This window comes from Cricetulus griseus, chromosome 6, assembly GCF_003668045.3.
Source record: "Cricetulus griseus strain 17A/GY chromosome 6, alternate assembly CriGri-PICRH-1.0, whole genome shotgun sequence".
NCBI classification, from domain to species: domain Eukaryota; kingdom Metazoa; phylum Chordata; class Mammalia; order Rodentia; family Cricetidae; genus Cricetulus; species Cricetulus griseus.
The window spans coordinates 30,298,198-30,315,022 of NC_048599.1; the positions used below are offsets into that span (position 1 = coordinate 30,298,198).

At 41.8% G+C, this 16,825-nt stretch overlaps 2 protein-coding genes across 6 annotated transcripts in view; one reads left to right on the plus strand and one right to left on the minus strand.

Annotated features, from left to right (window-relative positions):
- The window catches only part of Cstl1 (cystatin like 1), a 29,665-nt gene extending 28,867 nt beyond the window's left edge, over positions 1-798 (minus strand). Inside the window, exon 1 of the mRNA XM_035447034.1 lies at positions 723-798. Coding sequence (XP_035302925.1) covers positions 723-798 — 76 coding nt within the window. The remainder of the gene's footprint in view (positions 1-722) is intronic.
- Positions 713-16,825, plus strand: part of Napb (NSF attachment protein beta) — a 35,935-nt gene continuing 19,822 nt past the window's right edge. For 4 of the 5 annotated variants that reach the window (XR_004770509.1, XM_035446513.1, XM_027421571.2 and 1 more), the window contains exons 1-2: positions 713-894; positions 16,264-16,343. Coding sequence is in view for 3 of the 5 variants with exons in the window: in XM_035446513.1 (XP_035302404.1) it covers positions 797-894; positions 16,264-16,343 (178 nt within the window). In the remaining 2 variants the exon portion in view is untranslated. The remainder of the gene's footprint in view (positions 895-16,263; positions 16,344-16,825) is intronic. The other variant, XM_027421572.2, reaches the window with a different exon arrangement.

Genomic DNA, 16,825 nt, shown 5'->3' on the forward strand with positions numbered 1-16,825 from the left:
ATTATGTAAAGGATAAAGGAGTTCATTGGCTCATAGCCATTTAATAGAATTCGGTCAATAAAATGAGTGGATTATGCCTACATGGAAGATATGCAACTCATTTCTAAACAAGAGGACCAAAAGAAAGTTGCAGTCTGGGGACGCTTAAAAGCAACTCTGAATTTATATTGGGGAAGATGATGCATTTTTAACGTCTTGCTCTCAGAAATTAAAAATAACTCTTTAGGCCAGCTGTTGCTCCTTTTCTGGGAGAGCTGGGAGGTGGGGCACCACAGAGTTGACGAAATTGCACTGAACTGCATTAGATTACCTTTTGCAGTACCTTCATGTAGGCTGAGAGTTCCCGGCTTTTTTTTTTTTTTTTTTTTTTTAACAAGCCCTGGTCAACCGTTTATCCATTGCTACGTCTCAGTCATGGTCAATGATTTCTGACGCTGCGTGTTTTAGGTTATCTCCCTTGGAAGCTGCCGGTAATTTTCTGATTCTGCATTCCTTAAAACCTTGAAGTCCACCTTGGCCCAAGACCCCTCCAGAGGGCCACGCCCCTTCTCCCTCCTCCCGGAGCCCGGGGAACTCAGGGTCCTCAAGACAGGCTCCTGCCCGGCCCTGCCCAGCAGCTTTCTGGGAATTGTAGTTGTGGCCTCTGACACAGCTGCCACTATGGTGGAGTCTAGGACTACAGATCCCTACAGTCCCCACGCACCGCGCCTGCGTGCCCGCACCTGCTAGAGGGAGGGTTAAGTCGTCCCGGGAGCATTGCAAGTCGGTGGCGGAGGCTTTGGCGGCGGCTGGCGACATGGACAACGCAGGGAAGGAGCGAGAAGCGGTCCAGCTGATGGCGGAGGCCGAGAAACGAGTGAAGGCCTCCCACTCCTTCCTGCGAGGGTTGTTCGGGTGAGCGTCAGAGTTCTTGCCCTTAGGGGTCTTGGTGCCCAGTTCCCCGCCCAGCCAGCTGTCACCGTAGAGTGCCCCACACAACCTCTTAGGGTTCCTGGGTTCCCAACGGCCTTCAGAACATATCCAGGTGGCCCACGTACGGCCTTGAGTCCCGCAGCCCCTAGGGTCCATCGCATCCCCAGGGCATGTCTGAGGGACTCTAGTCTGCACACACTGCAAGCCCCAGAACCTTGGGATCCTCAGGCCTTGGGCACCCACACACATATGCCCGAAGAACCCGTAGCCCTCTACCCCCAGGCACCCTTTAACAGCTCAGAACGCCTACGCGCCCCCCGGAGATTTCTGTGTCCCCCCGGCACCCCTCGCGTCGCCCGTGGTCTCATGTGGGTGACAGGGTCCGCGCCGGGCTGTCCCTCCGGGTTCGTCACCTTCCTGGAGGACCGGTTTCGTTAATTTACCCTGGTCCGGGCCGTATATCACCTGGGGGAGCCAGGACAAGGAGGTCCTGGAATTCAGCTTGTCGCCTGGCATCTACTAGAGGCTCACTGGGAGCGCGAGGTCGGCGCCCCTATGTCTCCGGCCCATGGACCTTGCCAACATTTTCTCGGATGGTGTGTTTTTCCTTTGCTGGAGTGATTTGTATCCGTAGCCCGGGCCTTTTGTTTGATGGACCCTAAAATTCATTGCCTCTGTTTAAAGTCATTATCTTTTGGGAATCCCGTGATTTCGTATAATTCTTACATGCTGTAGTCGGGAAGGCTTTACATTCTGATCTTTCAAAAAGCAGAACCTGAACTGAGAGCTTGTGAAAGAATTCTGGGCTGTTGATTATGTGAATGATTCAGCTGTTTATGACAGCGGCAGAAATTACGCGTGTGCCTCAATTTTTTTTTTTTTTTCCTATTTGAAAGTGAAAGATCTTTACCAAGAGCAGATTTTAATTATCGGGCAGGACTAGTGGCACATACTCAACTGAGGCATTATGAGACGCTGTTTTATTTCTGTACAAATTCAATTTGTACACTTAGTTCTGAAAACACACCCAGTGAGCTTTGACTTGTTTTTTCTAACTTCGTTCATTTGACTGCTGATTATAATATTCATTATTATGTAACAGTTTATTTGAACCCCGTTATATTTCCATCTCCAGGAAATGCTTAGGGTCACTTTGATACAGTGCGTGGTCTGCCAGGATACAGAGGAGGAGGCTATCCTTGAGGACTTCTAAGGGCATTTATCACTACTGGGCCCTAAATTTCTCATATGATATGAGGCTTGAAACTGTAACATATACTCTGTTTCCGCTTTAAAAGGCACAAGGAGCATTGCTCGTATTTGGTGCCAAATGCTAATACCTGTCTGTGAGTCACAAAACATGAGATTCACTGTGTGAAATTTAATGGCAGAGTGCCTCACCATGGGAGGCGATTGATTTGAATGCACAACGAATTTCACGTCAGGATATGTTTCCTTGAGCCAGTTACGGACATTTCTTTTGGTCAAGAGGTGCGTTGTTTGGAGGAAAGTAGGTCAAATCTTGAGGCAGTCATCTAAAAGGATTTTGAGGAATCTATTTCTGAAGAAATGCATTTTTGACTGTTGCTGCCCTGTCAGTGACAGGCCGAGAGGGAAGACTTCATCTTCCATCATTCACACTCAGTTTGCATGGAGTTACTACAGCGTACTCAGGTAGAAGCAGCAGGTCAGTTATTATCATGGCTTCGGAACCTGGAAAAGGTTAACTTTGCTTCTTTGGGCCTCGGTTTCTTCTTCTGTAATCCACCGTGTATCTCATGATTAGTGATCGGTGAGTTTATATTTTTAAAATACCTAGGCCTGTGGCTGTTGGAATTGGCTGTCGGATGATTATCCACATATTCACCAAAGCTGTCAGCTCCTCTTTTCAAGGAAGGGGAAGGGCAGATGGATTGAGTTTTGTAGGATTTTGGAGCCAAAAACTTAGTCGATTGTCTTTTAATAAATAAATACCTTAAGAGTTTTAGCCAGGTCAAGTGTCCTTTGTACCATGAGAACTGGTAGGTTTAACATTTGGTCCTGGAAAGCTTAGGGGAAGAAGTATAGAGAGCTTCATGAAATTTATTATAAGTATGTAAGTATTTGAAACTCCAAACCAGACCTAGTTCTCTTTGTGTTATCATGGGAAGACTATGGTTTGGCATCAGTTTTAGATGTTTAGAGTCCTGTGGATGTGACATTACATGCATCTGTCATCACTTTACTTGTTGCCCTGCCCTGCCTCCCTCCGGTTTTATGTTTCGTTTATGGTAGTGTCATCTATCCCCATGTGAGACCCTCAGGCTAATGGAGAATTAATAATCACATGTTTTAATTCACCCATGTATCACCAGAGTTCCTATTTATGACATGGACAGGTGATGTTTTGAGGCTGTGGCAGACATTTAAAAAGGCATCTAGCTTATTGCAGATGTTTCACGTCACTGACTGTTAATCTCCCAGCTGCAGATTAAAGCCTAGCCTGAGTTCATCTTCTATATGCTGCACAATGCTTTTGTGGCAATACTGTGTTCTCAGTATTGTTCCATAACTCTCAACTTTCTGTTGTTGCTTTAGATGGAAATATGCATGGATAGTCACAAGAATGGGTCCATTGGATGGTTGCTCTGTGTGTAAGCTACACGCCTTTTCTGCCTGGAAGCTGGAGGAGGGGAGGGGAGCATCAGGGCATTTTCTTTCCCCAGCAAAGTCCCTTGCAGCTCCGCTACGGGAACATAGTTGAGGAAGGTTGCAGACACGCCTGCAGCCAGTGTTAACTCTTACTTGGTTTCCTGTCTAATTCCTGGTTAAAGAGTGATGTATCTTTTTAGCTGAGGAGTCAAATTACTTCTCACTTTTTCTGAGAAGCACAGTATAAAACCGCCACTGGAAAAAGTCAGATTTTCAGTTAGTGCATTGCCAGAGAGGAGTGGTGGAAATGTGTGGTTAATTTCAAATTCTAGTTTAGAATCTCAACACACTGCTAGAATGATCTTAAACTAGCCAAATAGCACGATGCTTTTAGGATACTTTCGCTTTGCAAAGACCTGCTTGTTGTCTTCAATTGTTGCTGCAGGAACAAAGGTTGGGGATGTCTTATGCAGCGCACATTAAAGAAATCCATACTTAGGAAATGGCAGGAAAATGTTTCGGAGCTACCTTCATTTGTTTGTTTGCAGTTTGTTTGGATGCAATCCCCAGGCCTTGTACATGCTAGGCAAGCATTTATCCTGCCACAAAGCTATATTTCCAGCCCCATGATGGTTTCTTTGCAATATTTCTCAATCTTGGGGCTAATCAAAGAGCTATATATTTGGTGGTCTTGGTGTAAATTTAGTGAAGGATCCTTTTTGGTTGCTGCAGCTAAGTTTGAGTCTGTTTAATATCTGTTTGTGAAAATTCCAATATTTCTTAGGTTTTATAGACTATATCCATATTCACTTGTTTTTCTTCCAATGAAGATTGTGTTTCCATGTTCAGCATGGTCCTGCGATAGTCTTAATACTGTTTACATCTTTATCAGTTACAATTAATGTTTAAATGTAGATTCAACTTTTTTAAAAAAGTCATTATTCAGCTGGACATGGTGGTACTTTCCTGTAATCCCAGCACTAGGGAGGCAGAAGAAAGTAGAGCTCAGTGAATTCAAAGCCAGCCTGGTATACATAGTGTGTTCAGCTTGGTCTACATAGTGAGTCCCAGGACATCCAGGGATCTGTACAGAAACATCTCAGAAATAAAAAGAGAAAAAGCAACAACAACAAAAATCATTACTTTGGTCACCCATAGCTGTGATCCCAGCAATCAAGAGACAGAAACAGGAGGATCTTGAGTTTCAGGCTAGCCTGTCTCAAAAACAAGGCAATAAGTGTAGATTGGGTTTCTTATAGAGACAGATGTTACAGTGTAAGAAGCATGGAAGTATTTGTGTATGTTTCTTATAATGTAAGATCTAGGATAAGGATAATTATGTATTATATAGAAGAGAAATAATAATACATGCTATTTAAATCTGTAATTCTGGGATTTTATACTTTGGATTTTTTTCACATATTCCTTATTTTTGAAGATTATTCATGAGTGGTTGTAAATAATATTGCCCTGTCCTGGCTGACTTACTTCATTTGTTTGTTAGTTTTTGTCAACGTGATGCAAGCTAGAATTATGTGGGAAATGAACTTCAGTTGAGAAAAGTATGCATAGATTGGCCTGCAGGCAAGTCTTTGTGCATTAGCCCACAGGGGGCAGTGTGGAGTTATATAAGAAAGCACGCTAAGCAAGCTATGAGGAGCAAGCCAGTAAACAGCAGTCTTCCATGGCTTTTACTTCCGTTTCTGCGTCCAGGTTCCTGCCTTGACTTTCTTTAGTAGACTGATCCAGGGCATGTAAGCCAAACCAGATTCTTATAAGTAAAATAGAGACAGCTAAGTAAAACCCCCAGGGAAAAAGAGCCATTGAGGAAAATAAATGATAAAGAAAATCAGAATACAGATAAAAATACAGGTAAAAGCAGAAATAAGGTAGAAGGCATGAAAACAAACCTTTTCCTTCTCAAGTTGCTTTTGGTTATGCTGTCTTATCACAACAATGAAAATTCTAACTAAGACATCACCAAACTGGCATTTTTTGAAATAATCAAAAAAAAAAAAAAGAGTATAAACTGAAAGTGCCCATGTCACCAGTGACACCCTAGTTATAGGAAACTTTATACCCTGTTAAATTTTCATAATTGTGTTCATTTAATTTGATGATAAAAGTCAAACTTAAGCATTCTATCTTATTTCTGCTTTTATCTTTATTGCTCTCCGATTTTCTTTTATCATTTATTTTTCTCTCTGACTCTTTTGCAGGGGGTATTAATTTTCTGTCTCTGTTTTACTTACATGAATCTGGTTTGGGTGTGAATTTTTAAACTGCTTTAGCTGTGTGCTGTAGAACCTGATACGTAGTGCTTTTATCTAAGCTTTTATCTTTGTCTTACCTTGATCCAGGAGTTGTTCTGGGGCATCCTTCTAGGCAGAAGAGGCTTTTTTGTATTTCTGTTAAATTCCTGTCTTATTTCCTTATGATTATAAAACTAGCAGCCATTTCTTTGCTTTCTTCCCTGCCTAATATATTATCAGTGCTCACGAATGGTCCCTGTGAGCTCTGAGGAAGGTAGATGTTTACTTCTCAGTTTGGTAGAGATCCATAATATTTAACTACTGACTACATAATTAGGACTAAGACTTTTGTGTCTTTTTTTTAAGTATTTGATCTGCTTTCAACTAAGAGAGGTGTGTTAATGTCTTCTCTTCATGTGTTTCTGTGGATCTCTTATAGTTTCTGCTTTAAGAAAGTGACTACTTCTTTTATACAAAGATATTCACAGCTACTATAGCTCCATTATGAGCTTTATCTTTATCTTTAGTAGTATAGAATGAACTTATTTATATTATTTGGTACTTTTGAACCAAAATTCTACCTTGTCAATTTTTTATTGTGTGCGTTTCCTGCGTTGGGACTGTGTATTATATAAGATAAGAAAGACACACATTCATCCAGTGGCCATGTGCCCTGTGTCAGCCAGTGCGTCTTCCCCAGGAGCCTGCTTCATGATTGACTCTTGGGAAGTTAAGTGGAAGAGACATATGCTTCCCCTTGGAAATGCAAGGCCACCCTGTGCTTGTGCTGGATCTTTTATTTGTTTTTTTTTTTTTTTCAAGACAGAGTTTCTCTATGCAGCTCTGGTATCCTGGAACTGGATTTGTATACCGGGCTGGACTCTAAAGATTCCACTTGCCTCTGCCTCCCAGATGCTGGCATTAAAGGCATGCCCCACCACTGTCCAGCTTCTGAAATCTTTATTCTATTGAGAAATTAAGAAGAGGACAGTCCTGGGTAGAGAGTAAGAGCCCTTAGGAAAGAACCAACATCAAACCTACCTGTGCAAGAGATGCCTTTGCAGGATGTCAAGGTTGTTTGAGGTTGTTAACACATCTAACCAAAGTTGGCTGATATATTCTGGTTTTATTGTTTTATTTTATTTTTAATACAAGGTCTTATTGTTTAGCTCTGGCAGGCCAAAAACTCATTTATGTAGACCAGGCTGGCCTCAAACTTCTGGTATATTTCTTTTAAGCCACCTTTTACAAATCTTATTTTTTCTTATCTTATATGTATGGGTGTTTGGCTTGTGCAGCACATGCATGTCTGGTGCCCAAGAAAGCCAGCAGAGTATGTCAGAGCTTGTGGAGCTGAAGTTACAGACAATTGTGAGCTGGCTTATAGGTGCTGGGAATTGAATCTGGGTCCTCTGTAAGGGCGGCCGAGGCATATGTCCAGTCCTCTGATGTATTTCTAGGTCTATATCCCAAGCCTTCCGGAAGAGCCTTACATTAGCTGTGTCTCTTCTATGGCTCTGTTTTGTGAGCAAATCTGAAAGTGATATTGATGTGACTAGTCCTCTACTGTTGAAGTACTTTGGTATAGTTACTGTATTTTATATTTTATTTGATCTTTTTTTGTCTAGAACATTTGTGGTTTGTTCAGCTGTTACTTTATGACAAACTTTTTAAAAAATAGTTCATCTCCTGTTCTTTACTTAGGCCTCTGTTATTTCATTTGTTGGGAAACACCTGTACCCTTGAAAGTGTGTGTCACTTCTCCTTTCTCTATTGTCTGTTTTTGTTGGTTTGGTGTAGGCATTTTGCTATTTGTACTTAGAAAAAAAAAGCTTCCATGCATTTTCATTTTTTTAACCTTTCTCATTTTGCCTTTAGTCTTAGATCTGTAATAAAATGTATACAGCACCACCCCACTGATATTCTCTGGTCATCTCTTAATCTTTCTGGGGTTTTAGTTTGTATCAGTGGCACTTGGTGGATAGCTTGACCTACTATTGGATAGCAGTGTGACTTTCTTTCCCTCTTGAGTTCTTGGAAAATGCCCCACTGCTGTTAGCTGTGTATGCTGGCATTGAAATCCACTCCTACCTTGATTTCTTAGGTTTGTAAGCACCTTTGCTTTTTAATGTGGGAACCCAGAGATTTTATTTATTGAACTGGATAGTTTACCTGGATATCTCAGTGGACCTTCGTAGATAGTTGGCCAGTTCAGTGTTTGGATTCAGGTGTTCTTTGTGTCCTGGGAATTTTCTGAGAGTCTGGGAGAAGTATCTGTTTTCTCCTACCACTTTGGGGGATTCTAAGTCCATGGAGTCAGTCTTGTAGCCTGCCTGCCACTGAGTCCAGAAGGGCTTGCCTGCAGTGATTCTCCTACAGACTTTATAGAAACAGGGGAAAACATCCACAACGAAACAAGAATGAAATTCTTGGCTCAGCCCAATTTATTGTAAGTGGCGCTGGACCAAGACTTGTAGAGTTCAGGCCAGATCAAAGCTTTAGTCATATTTAACCACAGCACCATTTTGGAAAAAAAAAAAGTATTCAGATAACAATTAGCTCAGGCCTAAGTGCGCAACAATTTAAGGCATGTTTTACGTTGAGATTCTTTATAAAGTTAAGTTGGCTTCTTTCAAAATAATAGGTACTGTTGATTGGGGGAATGAGATGGGGGGGAATGGGGGATGGGACTGAGAGGTCAGAAATAGTGCCTGAGATTCAGAGTCCATAGAGCTTGACTGAGGTAAACATAATGCCTTAGGTATCAGGATTGGCCTGGCCTGGCTTTAAGATAACCTAGAAGTCACTTAGGCTGTTGTAAAACACAAATGACATCACTCATAAGAATGGGTTTTATGGTCCAAAAGCAAAGCTTGAGATTTAGGGAGAAAGGTCTGAGATAAGTAAAAAAAAAAAAAAAAAAAAAAAAAAAAAAAAACATAAATTCTGGGAGATGCAGGCAGAGCCTGTCTCATCAAACGGTAAAGGATGACCAGGTGTAAAACAACATCCTTCCTAACTTTCCAGGAAGAGCAGCCATGCACCTCATTTGATTGAAGAGGTAAGTTGTGTGTTTCACTTCTCCAGTGCTTTTCTATGTGCACAGGGCCTTTTTGCCCTCTCCACTTGCCCTTGACCCTGACAGGGAGCAGTGAGGGAATACAGAAAGGGCAGACACATAGACACACCTACAGAAAAGCTGGAGTCAAGTGGGTTGTATTTGCTCTGGTGGAGGGTACCAACTAGGCAACAACATAGAACCTCAGTGTGTCTATTATCTAAAGCACATGGGGACGGTTTTGCTGTCTTGGTAGGAAGTCTCTGTGGGCACTTGGTAGGAAGTGTCTGGAAGAAGTGACGCTATGGAGCAGTAGTTAGGACTCCTTTTCTTCTGAAAGACTCAACTGATCCCCACTGTTGCCTTCTTTCCCTGCTCTACCACCTGGTAAGGAGTTCCCTTCCTCCCTCTCTCCCAATGGCAGTCTTCTACAGATTCTGGCCCTGTCCAAGGCACTCCTTTTCAGTTCCCTTACCTGACCCTTCAGGTCTCATGCTGGGCTTTGGAATTCCTCAGTCGGGTGGAGCTCTCTTGCTGGTGAATGGTCCCCTCTAAAGCTTGGAACTTTGGCCCACAGACCCCCCACTTGACTGACTTCCTGCTGGAGCCCTCACACCAGGTTTGTTTCTCCCCAACTCCATTTTGATGGAGGTTTACTATATTCAGGGTGTGTCTGTATTCAGTTTGTATTCAGGCAACATTATCCTTTAGGAATTATAGCAGTTGTTAATATTTTATAAAGATTGAAATTCAGTTCAAAGGATTAATTTTTACAAAGGTTAAAAAATGAGATAAAACTCTTATTATGTAGCTTGGGCCATAATTCACTATGTATACCGGCAGGCATTGAAATCACAGAGATCTCAAGCCTCTTTCTCCTGAGTACTGGGATTAAAAGCATGTGCCACCACACATGGGAAAATGCATTTAAAACACCACTTGTCAGGTTAGGTTGTGTGTAACTGGTTTGTAAGTTTATTGAATTGATGCTGTTCGATTTCTTAGGTATTTACCTATCTGTTTTCTTACTGGCTCTTATTGGCATACACTCTGCTTATCAAGTTGAACCTTCAGAACATTGCCAGAATAAAAGTCCAGTTAGCCGTCCTTACTATGCATACCTGTATCCCATTCCCTTTATTTAGGAGATTAAACCCAGCTGATATTTTTATCAGCCAGTTAAATGTCAGAGTGTTCTGTTTGAGAATCTGGTTTTTCCCCTTAAATAAGCAGAAGTGGTGGGGGAAAGTCTCATAAAGTTGAATCTGAATGTGTGGGAGAGAGCTTCACAGAGTCATTTTGGCAGCATGTGCCAGTGCCCATTTTGGTGTTACTTCTCTTCATCTCTTGGCCTGACTACTCCTGTGAATGACATCATCTGCAGGTGGCCTGAGCAAGACCTTAACACTATCACACAGTTAACACATATATGGCAGGTGTGCTATTTTTTGGTTGCGAGCCTAGCTAGCCTTTAACGGCTGAGCCATCTCTCTAGTCCAGGTGTGCTATTTTTTATGTTTTGGTTTTTTCATTTATTATTGAGATTATAATATAATTACATTATTATGTTATTTTCCCCCTTCTCTTTCTTTCCTCTAAACTCTCCCAAAGGCATTATTTATAGCCTGTGAAGTTTTAGACCCTGGCCCACCAACAACTCAAGAGGGCTTTTCATGCCTGGTAGGGTTTTTTTTTTGTTTTTTTTTTAAGATGGTCTTTGGCTCCTAAATGGAGTATGTCAACACAAATGAAAATATTCATGTAAACTATATATGTTTGTTTATATAGACTTATTGCATTATAGGTTTTTAAGGTAAGTTAATAGTAAGATTCCTTATGACCTTTTCAGACTTCCTTATTGTTATTTTATCTTCCTCTCTTTTTCTGTATTTGTGACAAAAATACTTTTAAACAGAGAGTGATATTTTTTGATATTTTCTGTCTTTGCTCTTTTGAGGGACTCATAGATAACTTATTAAAAACTGTCGTGTGGAGCTGGGCTTACTACTGCATGCCTGTAATCCTGGGAGTGGAGAGGCAGAGGGATTTTTTTTTTTTTTTTGAGGCTTTCCTAGGTTATATAGATCAAGACTTTGTGTCAAAACAAACATCAGTAACAGCACCCCCCCCCAAAAAAAAACCACCCAAAATAATAAACCCAACAACATTGAAACTGCCACCAGCAGCGACAAAATGCATGGATGTAGACAGATTCTTCCATCCACACAGCAGCTAGCATTGTAACCTTTGTGCCAGGCCCTATGTTAGCCTCTCCCTACAAGTTAGGCTAAGGAGATATTCCTGCTAGTGAAGAAGCATTGTCCAGGGTGACAGCCCCCGCCCCCACCTCACCATGGCCCCAATAGCACAGTGGTCCTTGTCTTTGTAGTTTGGTGTGGCTGGATAGCCCTCAAGGTATCCTAATTATAGATCTGAATTCTTTCTGGTTGTGCCTGTACAGTGGTACAGTGCTGTAACTGTCATTATTTGAGATATCTCTAATATCTTGTGATTTTAGAAACAGCTTTATTTCTGCCTCTGCAGTTGTCACCTTTTGGGTAGATCTCATAAAGTGTGTATGTGCCATTAATTCCCACAAGTCTACTTTGATACCTCGCTCCTCCCACCCACAGCTTTAAAATAGCGTGTATTATAGTTGCCAGTGTGGCTGTGTGCCCCAAACAGTGATTAATCAGGGTGGGGAAAACTAGGACTTCAGAGGATTTGGGGATTAATTGGGTTTGGGCAGCTTTGCTGTTCACTGACCCTTAGTGGGCTGCCTTGGGGCTTGACCAGAATAGGAACAGGGTTGGGGCTGGATGTGCTGTTGTAGGCATCTTCACCCCCAATGCATGAGGTTTTGTGAGCACTGTGACTTCCCTCCTTGGTGTCATGTGGCACATACTGACCTCAGCAGGTGTTTACTCAGTAAGTAACCAAGAAGCCTCTGAAATGAAAGGGGTGTCAGGCTGGGGCCTCCAGGTGGATAGCCCTCAGGGTATCCTAATTATAGATCTGAATTCTTTCTGGTTGTGCCTGCTCGTGTTTCCTTTCTTGGAGCAGAAGGTGCTTCCTTGTTCAAGGTCAGTAGCCCCTAATACTAAAAGACACTGACTCAGTTCAGCTTTCTTCATGCCACTTAGTGCTGTGGGCTAACATAACAGAGATTCCTTTCACAATCTGTTGTTTCCAAGAATATTCTACCTATGGAGCTCAGGGGAGCTATCAGTTGAATTATTTGAATGTAAATTCTGAGGGGTGGTCTTTAAAACTTGTAATATTTAATGTTCATGTTCATGAAGTAAGTAATTGAGGCATGTTTAAAGACATTTACAAAGGGTTTACAGTCATAGTCATTTGTGAAGTCTGTTCTTTCCTTCCATCTTTACATGGGTTTTCAGATTGAAGTTAGGTTGCCAGGTTTGTATGGCAAGACTCTTTCCCCCTATCAGCAGCCTGCCTTTTGTTTTTATATGACTTCCTAAAGTATCCCCTCACAGTTTTGGAGACAAAGTCTCATGTTGCCCAGGCTGTATGATTGTATGATGGATGATGATCTTGAACGTCTGATCCTCTTGCCTTAACTTCTCAAATGCTGATATTACAGGTATGGGCTATCATGTAGTTTATATGGATTGGGTGAGGATGAAACCCAGGGCTTTGTGTGTGCTAGACAAGCACTCTACCAGATGAGCCACATCCCCAAACTGTATCTCTCTCTCTCTCTCTCTCTCTCTCTCTCTCTCTCTCTCTCTCTCTCTCTCTCTCTCTCTCTCTCTCCTCCCCTCTCTGTCGATGACGAGTCTTCCTTAGATATTTTGTTGTTGTTTGCTTGTGTTATTTGTTTTGAGACAGGTTCTCATGTAGCACAGACTGGCCTCAAATTCACTGAGGATGCCTCTACTTTCCAAATATTGGGGTTATAAGCAAATGCTACCATACTTGGCTTTCTTCACTTGTTTTTTAAGATTGATTTTTATGTGTACTTCTGTGTATCTATGCATGGGAATGTGCACATGAGTGCAGGTGCCTTGTGAAGTCAGAGGCATGGGATCTGGATCTAGAGTTACAGGCTGTTGTGAGCCACCCAGTGTGGCTACTGGGAACCAAACTCAGGTCTTCTGCAAGAGCAGTATGTGTCCTGAACTCCTAAGCCAGCACCCCAGCTCCTTTTTTTTGGTATTGAGAATGCTTGTGGTAATGCTGTTCAGGACAGGTAAATGCCTCTTGATCTAATCCAGCTGGCTCATTCAGTCTTTTCACAAAGATCTCTAAATTTGAATTCAGGAGCCAGCTACTGCTAGCCTGTGCTGTGTGATGAGGGTGAGCCACTGGCCTCCAGATGCCAGTGTCTCTTGTGAGATGAAGGTAGTGTCCTCTGGTTATTATAATGATATATAATGATTTTAAAAAATGGCCTGATGTGGCTATATCTGGTGTGAACTTAGCATAACACAGGAGTTTTGTTGTTTGCATCTCTACTTGAAAGTAGGATAAGGCACATTTTAATTAAGCTAGTTTTATTTAGAAACTTAATAAGAATGGCTGCACTACACTGTAATTACAGTTAAAGATTCCTGGTACTTGACAGAAAAACAAGACACGGGAAAAGGCTAGCTTGTGTTAACTCTGGAGCTGTGACTAAAAGTGAGAAACTTCTCATGAGGAATTTTCCACTAGGGAAGCCTATTAGTTTGTTGCTCTAAAAAAAGAAAAGAAATGTAGATGGGTTGGAGAGATGGCTCAGAGCATAAGAGCACTGGCTCTTCCTCCATAAGATGTGGGTTCAGTTCCCAGCACCTACACTGGCAACTCATAAGCTTCTGTAATTCCAGTTTCAGGGACCTGACACCCTCTTCTAACTTCTGTGGGCACCAGGCACACAAATGGTGCTCATTCATTCATAAATGCAGACAAAACACTCATATACATAAAGAAAATAAATCTTTTTAGAAAAATTAATGTGGAGAGGCTAGAGAAATGGCTCAGCAGTTAAGAGCAATGGCTGGAGCTGGAGAGATAGCTCAGAGGTTAAGAGCACTGGCTGCTCTTCCAGAGGTCCTGAGTTCAATTTTTAGCAACCACATGATGGCTCACAACCATCTGTAATGAGATCTGGTGCCCTCTTCTAGCCTGCAGGGACACATGCAGACAGAACACTGTATACATAATAAATAAATCTTTAGGGGGAAAAAAAGGAGCACTGGCTGCTCTTCCAGAGGTCCTGGGTTCAAGTCCCATCAACCATCTGTAATGAGATCTGGTGCCCTCTTCTGGCCTACATGCAGAGAGAATACTGTATACACAATAAATAAATCTTTAAAAAGAAAAAAATAATGTAGATTTGAAGTAGAGTAGAGGGACCTAAAGGTTGAAGTTAAAAACATTGCTTGTTTTGGCTCCTCATTTTTGGAACAGCTTGATGACATTCTGTCGTTCCTTGTGTGATATGGCCCCAGGTTATTTTATTTGGCAGGCAGGAATAGCGGTATGTTGTGATGTAATTTACCTGGCAGGTAGCTTACCTGTCTGAAGTGTTTGCTGATTTTTAAAAATCTTTGCATAGTGGAGCTGTGCAACCATGACAGTAACCATCCCCAAATCAAACAACACACCCTTTGCCTGTGGCACCCCTTCCTGCTTCTCCTCCAACACTCTTGGCTTCGATGGCTTAAGTCTGATTTGTGACATCAGAATACCTAAGACTGAGTAGTTTAAAGGGAGAAGAGAAGTATATTTCTCAAATCTGGAGAGTGGAACCTGAAAAATCAAGGTGCTGGCATCTGGTGTGGTGATCCTTTCCTGTCTTCACATGGTGGAAGTCGGTAGGTAGGGGAAGAATGTTGTGTACTTGCTTTGGCAGTGGAGCAAAGGATGGAGATGCTACCACAGGCCCTTGCTTCAGTTGTACTAGTTCACTGATCATGACTGGCCGGAGCTTACTGGAGATGTGCTTGTCTTCCTTCTTCCACTCTGTCAACTTTGTGTTTCCACCTCCACTCTGAAGTCCTCATTGTATGTGCTATACAGTCAGAGACTCTTGGGCCTAGGTGTTCTTCTGAGATTTTATTTTTGCAGTGTAGACAGACAGACAAATAACTTTTATGGAAGGGCCTGAGCTAATTAGAAGCAGAGCTGAATTCGGAAACTCTAGGTAAATCACCAAAGACTAATATATAATATGGCTTTATATATGAAGAAATTGCTGAGTGTATAAAGATATCCCCTAGAGGCTGGAGAGATAGCTCAGTGGTCAAGGGTACTGGTTGTTCTTTCAGAAGATCTGTGTTCAAGTCCCAATATCCACATGGTAGCTCACAGCCATCTGTAACTCCAGTTCAAGGAGCTCTGATGCCCCTTCTGAGATACATGGCACCAAAAAATTCATACACATAAAATAATTTTTGTAACTAAAAATAAATAAAAACTAAGCTATCCATCAATAGGAATTAGCTGCCCACTGAAGAACTTTCTAGGACTACATGCATTCTTTGCTGCTTGTGAAGTGTCCTCTTCTCAAATGTCTACAGTGCTTTCCTGTACTTGGTGAGGATGGGGCTCTGAGGTCCTTTTATGCTGGAGACAGGTTTGGCCCCTGCCAGAGCTGACAGTTTTGTAGCTTTTCTGGGGGTTGGGTGGTTGCTTTTCAGACAATGTCTGACCATTGAGCTCAGGCTGACCTGGAAGTCACCATCTTCTTACCTTTGCCACTCCAATGTGGGGTTACAGCCTGGGCCACCACATCTGAGTTTTAGGTTTTATGCCAAACTGTTAAGAATAGCAGGAGAAAGTATCTTCACCCTTCAAAATGTAATCTTCTTTGAGAAATATACTTTTAATATAAAGAAGTCCACTTACCTAGCTTGACAGAAAACTTGCAAAAACTTTTAGATATATATTTATTTTTGTGTGTATGAGAGCTTTGCCTACATGTATGTATGCCTACCAAGAGGGTATCAGATCCTCCTGGAACTGGAGTTACAGATGGTTGTGAGCCTCCATATTAAGTGATAGGAATGGAACCCAGGTCCTCTGCAAGAACAAATATTCTTAACCACTGAACCCAAAACTTGCATTTGTTACACATGGAACACTCTAGTCATGGTTGTAGACTCTGGATCTGCCAGATCTTTGTAAAGGTGTCACTTTTATAGCATCTATGTTGTCCAGGACAGTAAACTTAGCATTCCTCAGCCTCCTCATCTGGTAATTTGGGGTCCGAAACAGTATTAGCTGTTGATTCTATAGTTTGCCTCATACACAGAAGAGCTTATTGAGTGTTTCAGGGTTATAATAATATAATAATAATTACATAATAAATAATAAACTAATCTTGTTTTAGGGAGGGAGGAGAGATGTGGATAGTTATTAACAATAGCAAGTTTAACCTCGTATTTAAATTTCTCTTAGAGGAAACACGAGAATAGAAGAGGCATGTGAAATGTATACCAGAGCGGCAAATATGTTCAAGATGGCCAAGAATTGGAGTGGTATGTACAACATTTTGTGTATTTATCAGGCAAATACTTTAAAAATAATTTTGTAGGAAGACAGGACTGTGTATTCCCTTGGAGACTGTTGGTCCCCAAGGCAGGCATTGGTGCCTAGAGGATCCTCATCTCAGGTAACTAACCTGGTTTCAAGGCTGACCACTGGGACAATGTCTGCCTCAGTTTCTGCAAGCCACAAGTACAACAGGCTTGTGGAATCTGAAAGAAGCATTTCATGGACTAGGAAGGGTGGGTATGCTTCTCAGAATTGTATTCCAGTAAATACAATGCCATAATTATAGGAAAACTCATTGAGAACTAACAAGATGGATAGAAATGCTTTAGCATGTGTTGAGAATTTCAAAGCAATTATCTACTTTGAATACACTGAGAACTGAGTGACCCCATAAGCCCCATTAGCGAACATTCTCTCAGGTAAGCCCTCACACTAAGATTCTTCTCCTTGTCTGAGGGGATTGCCC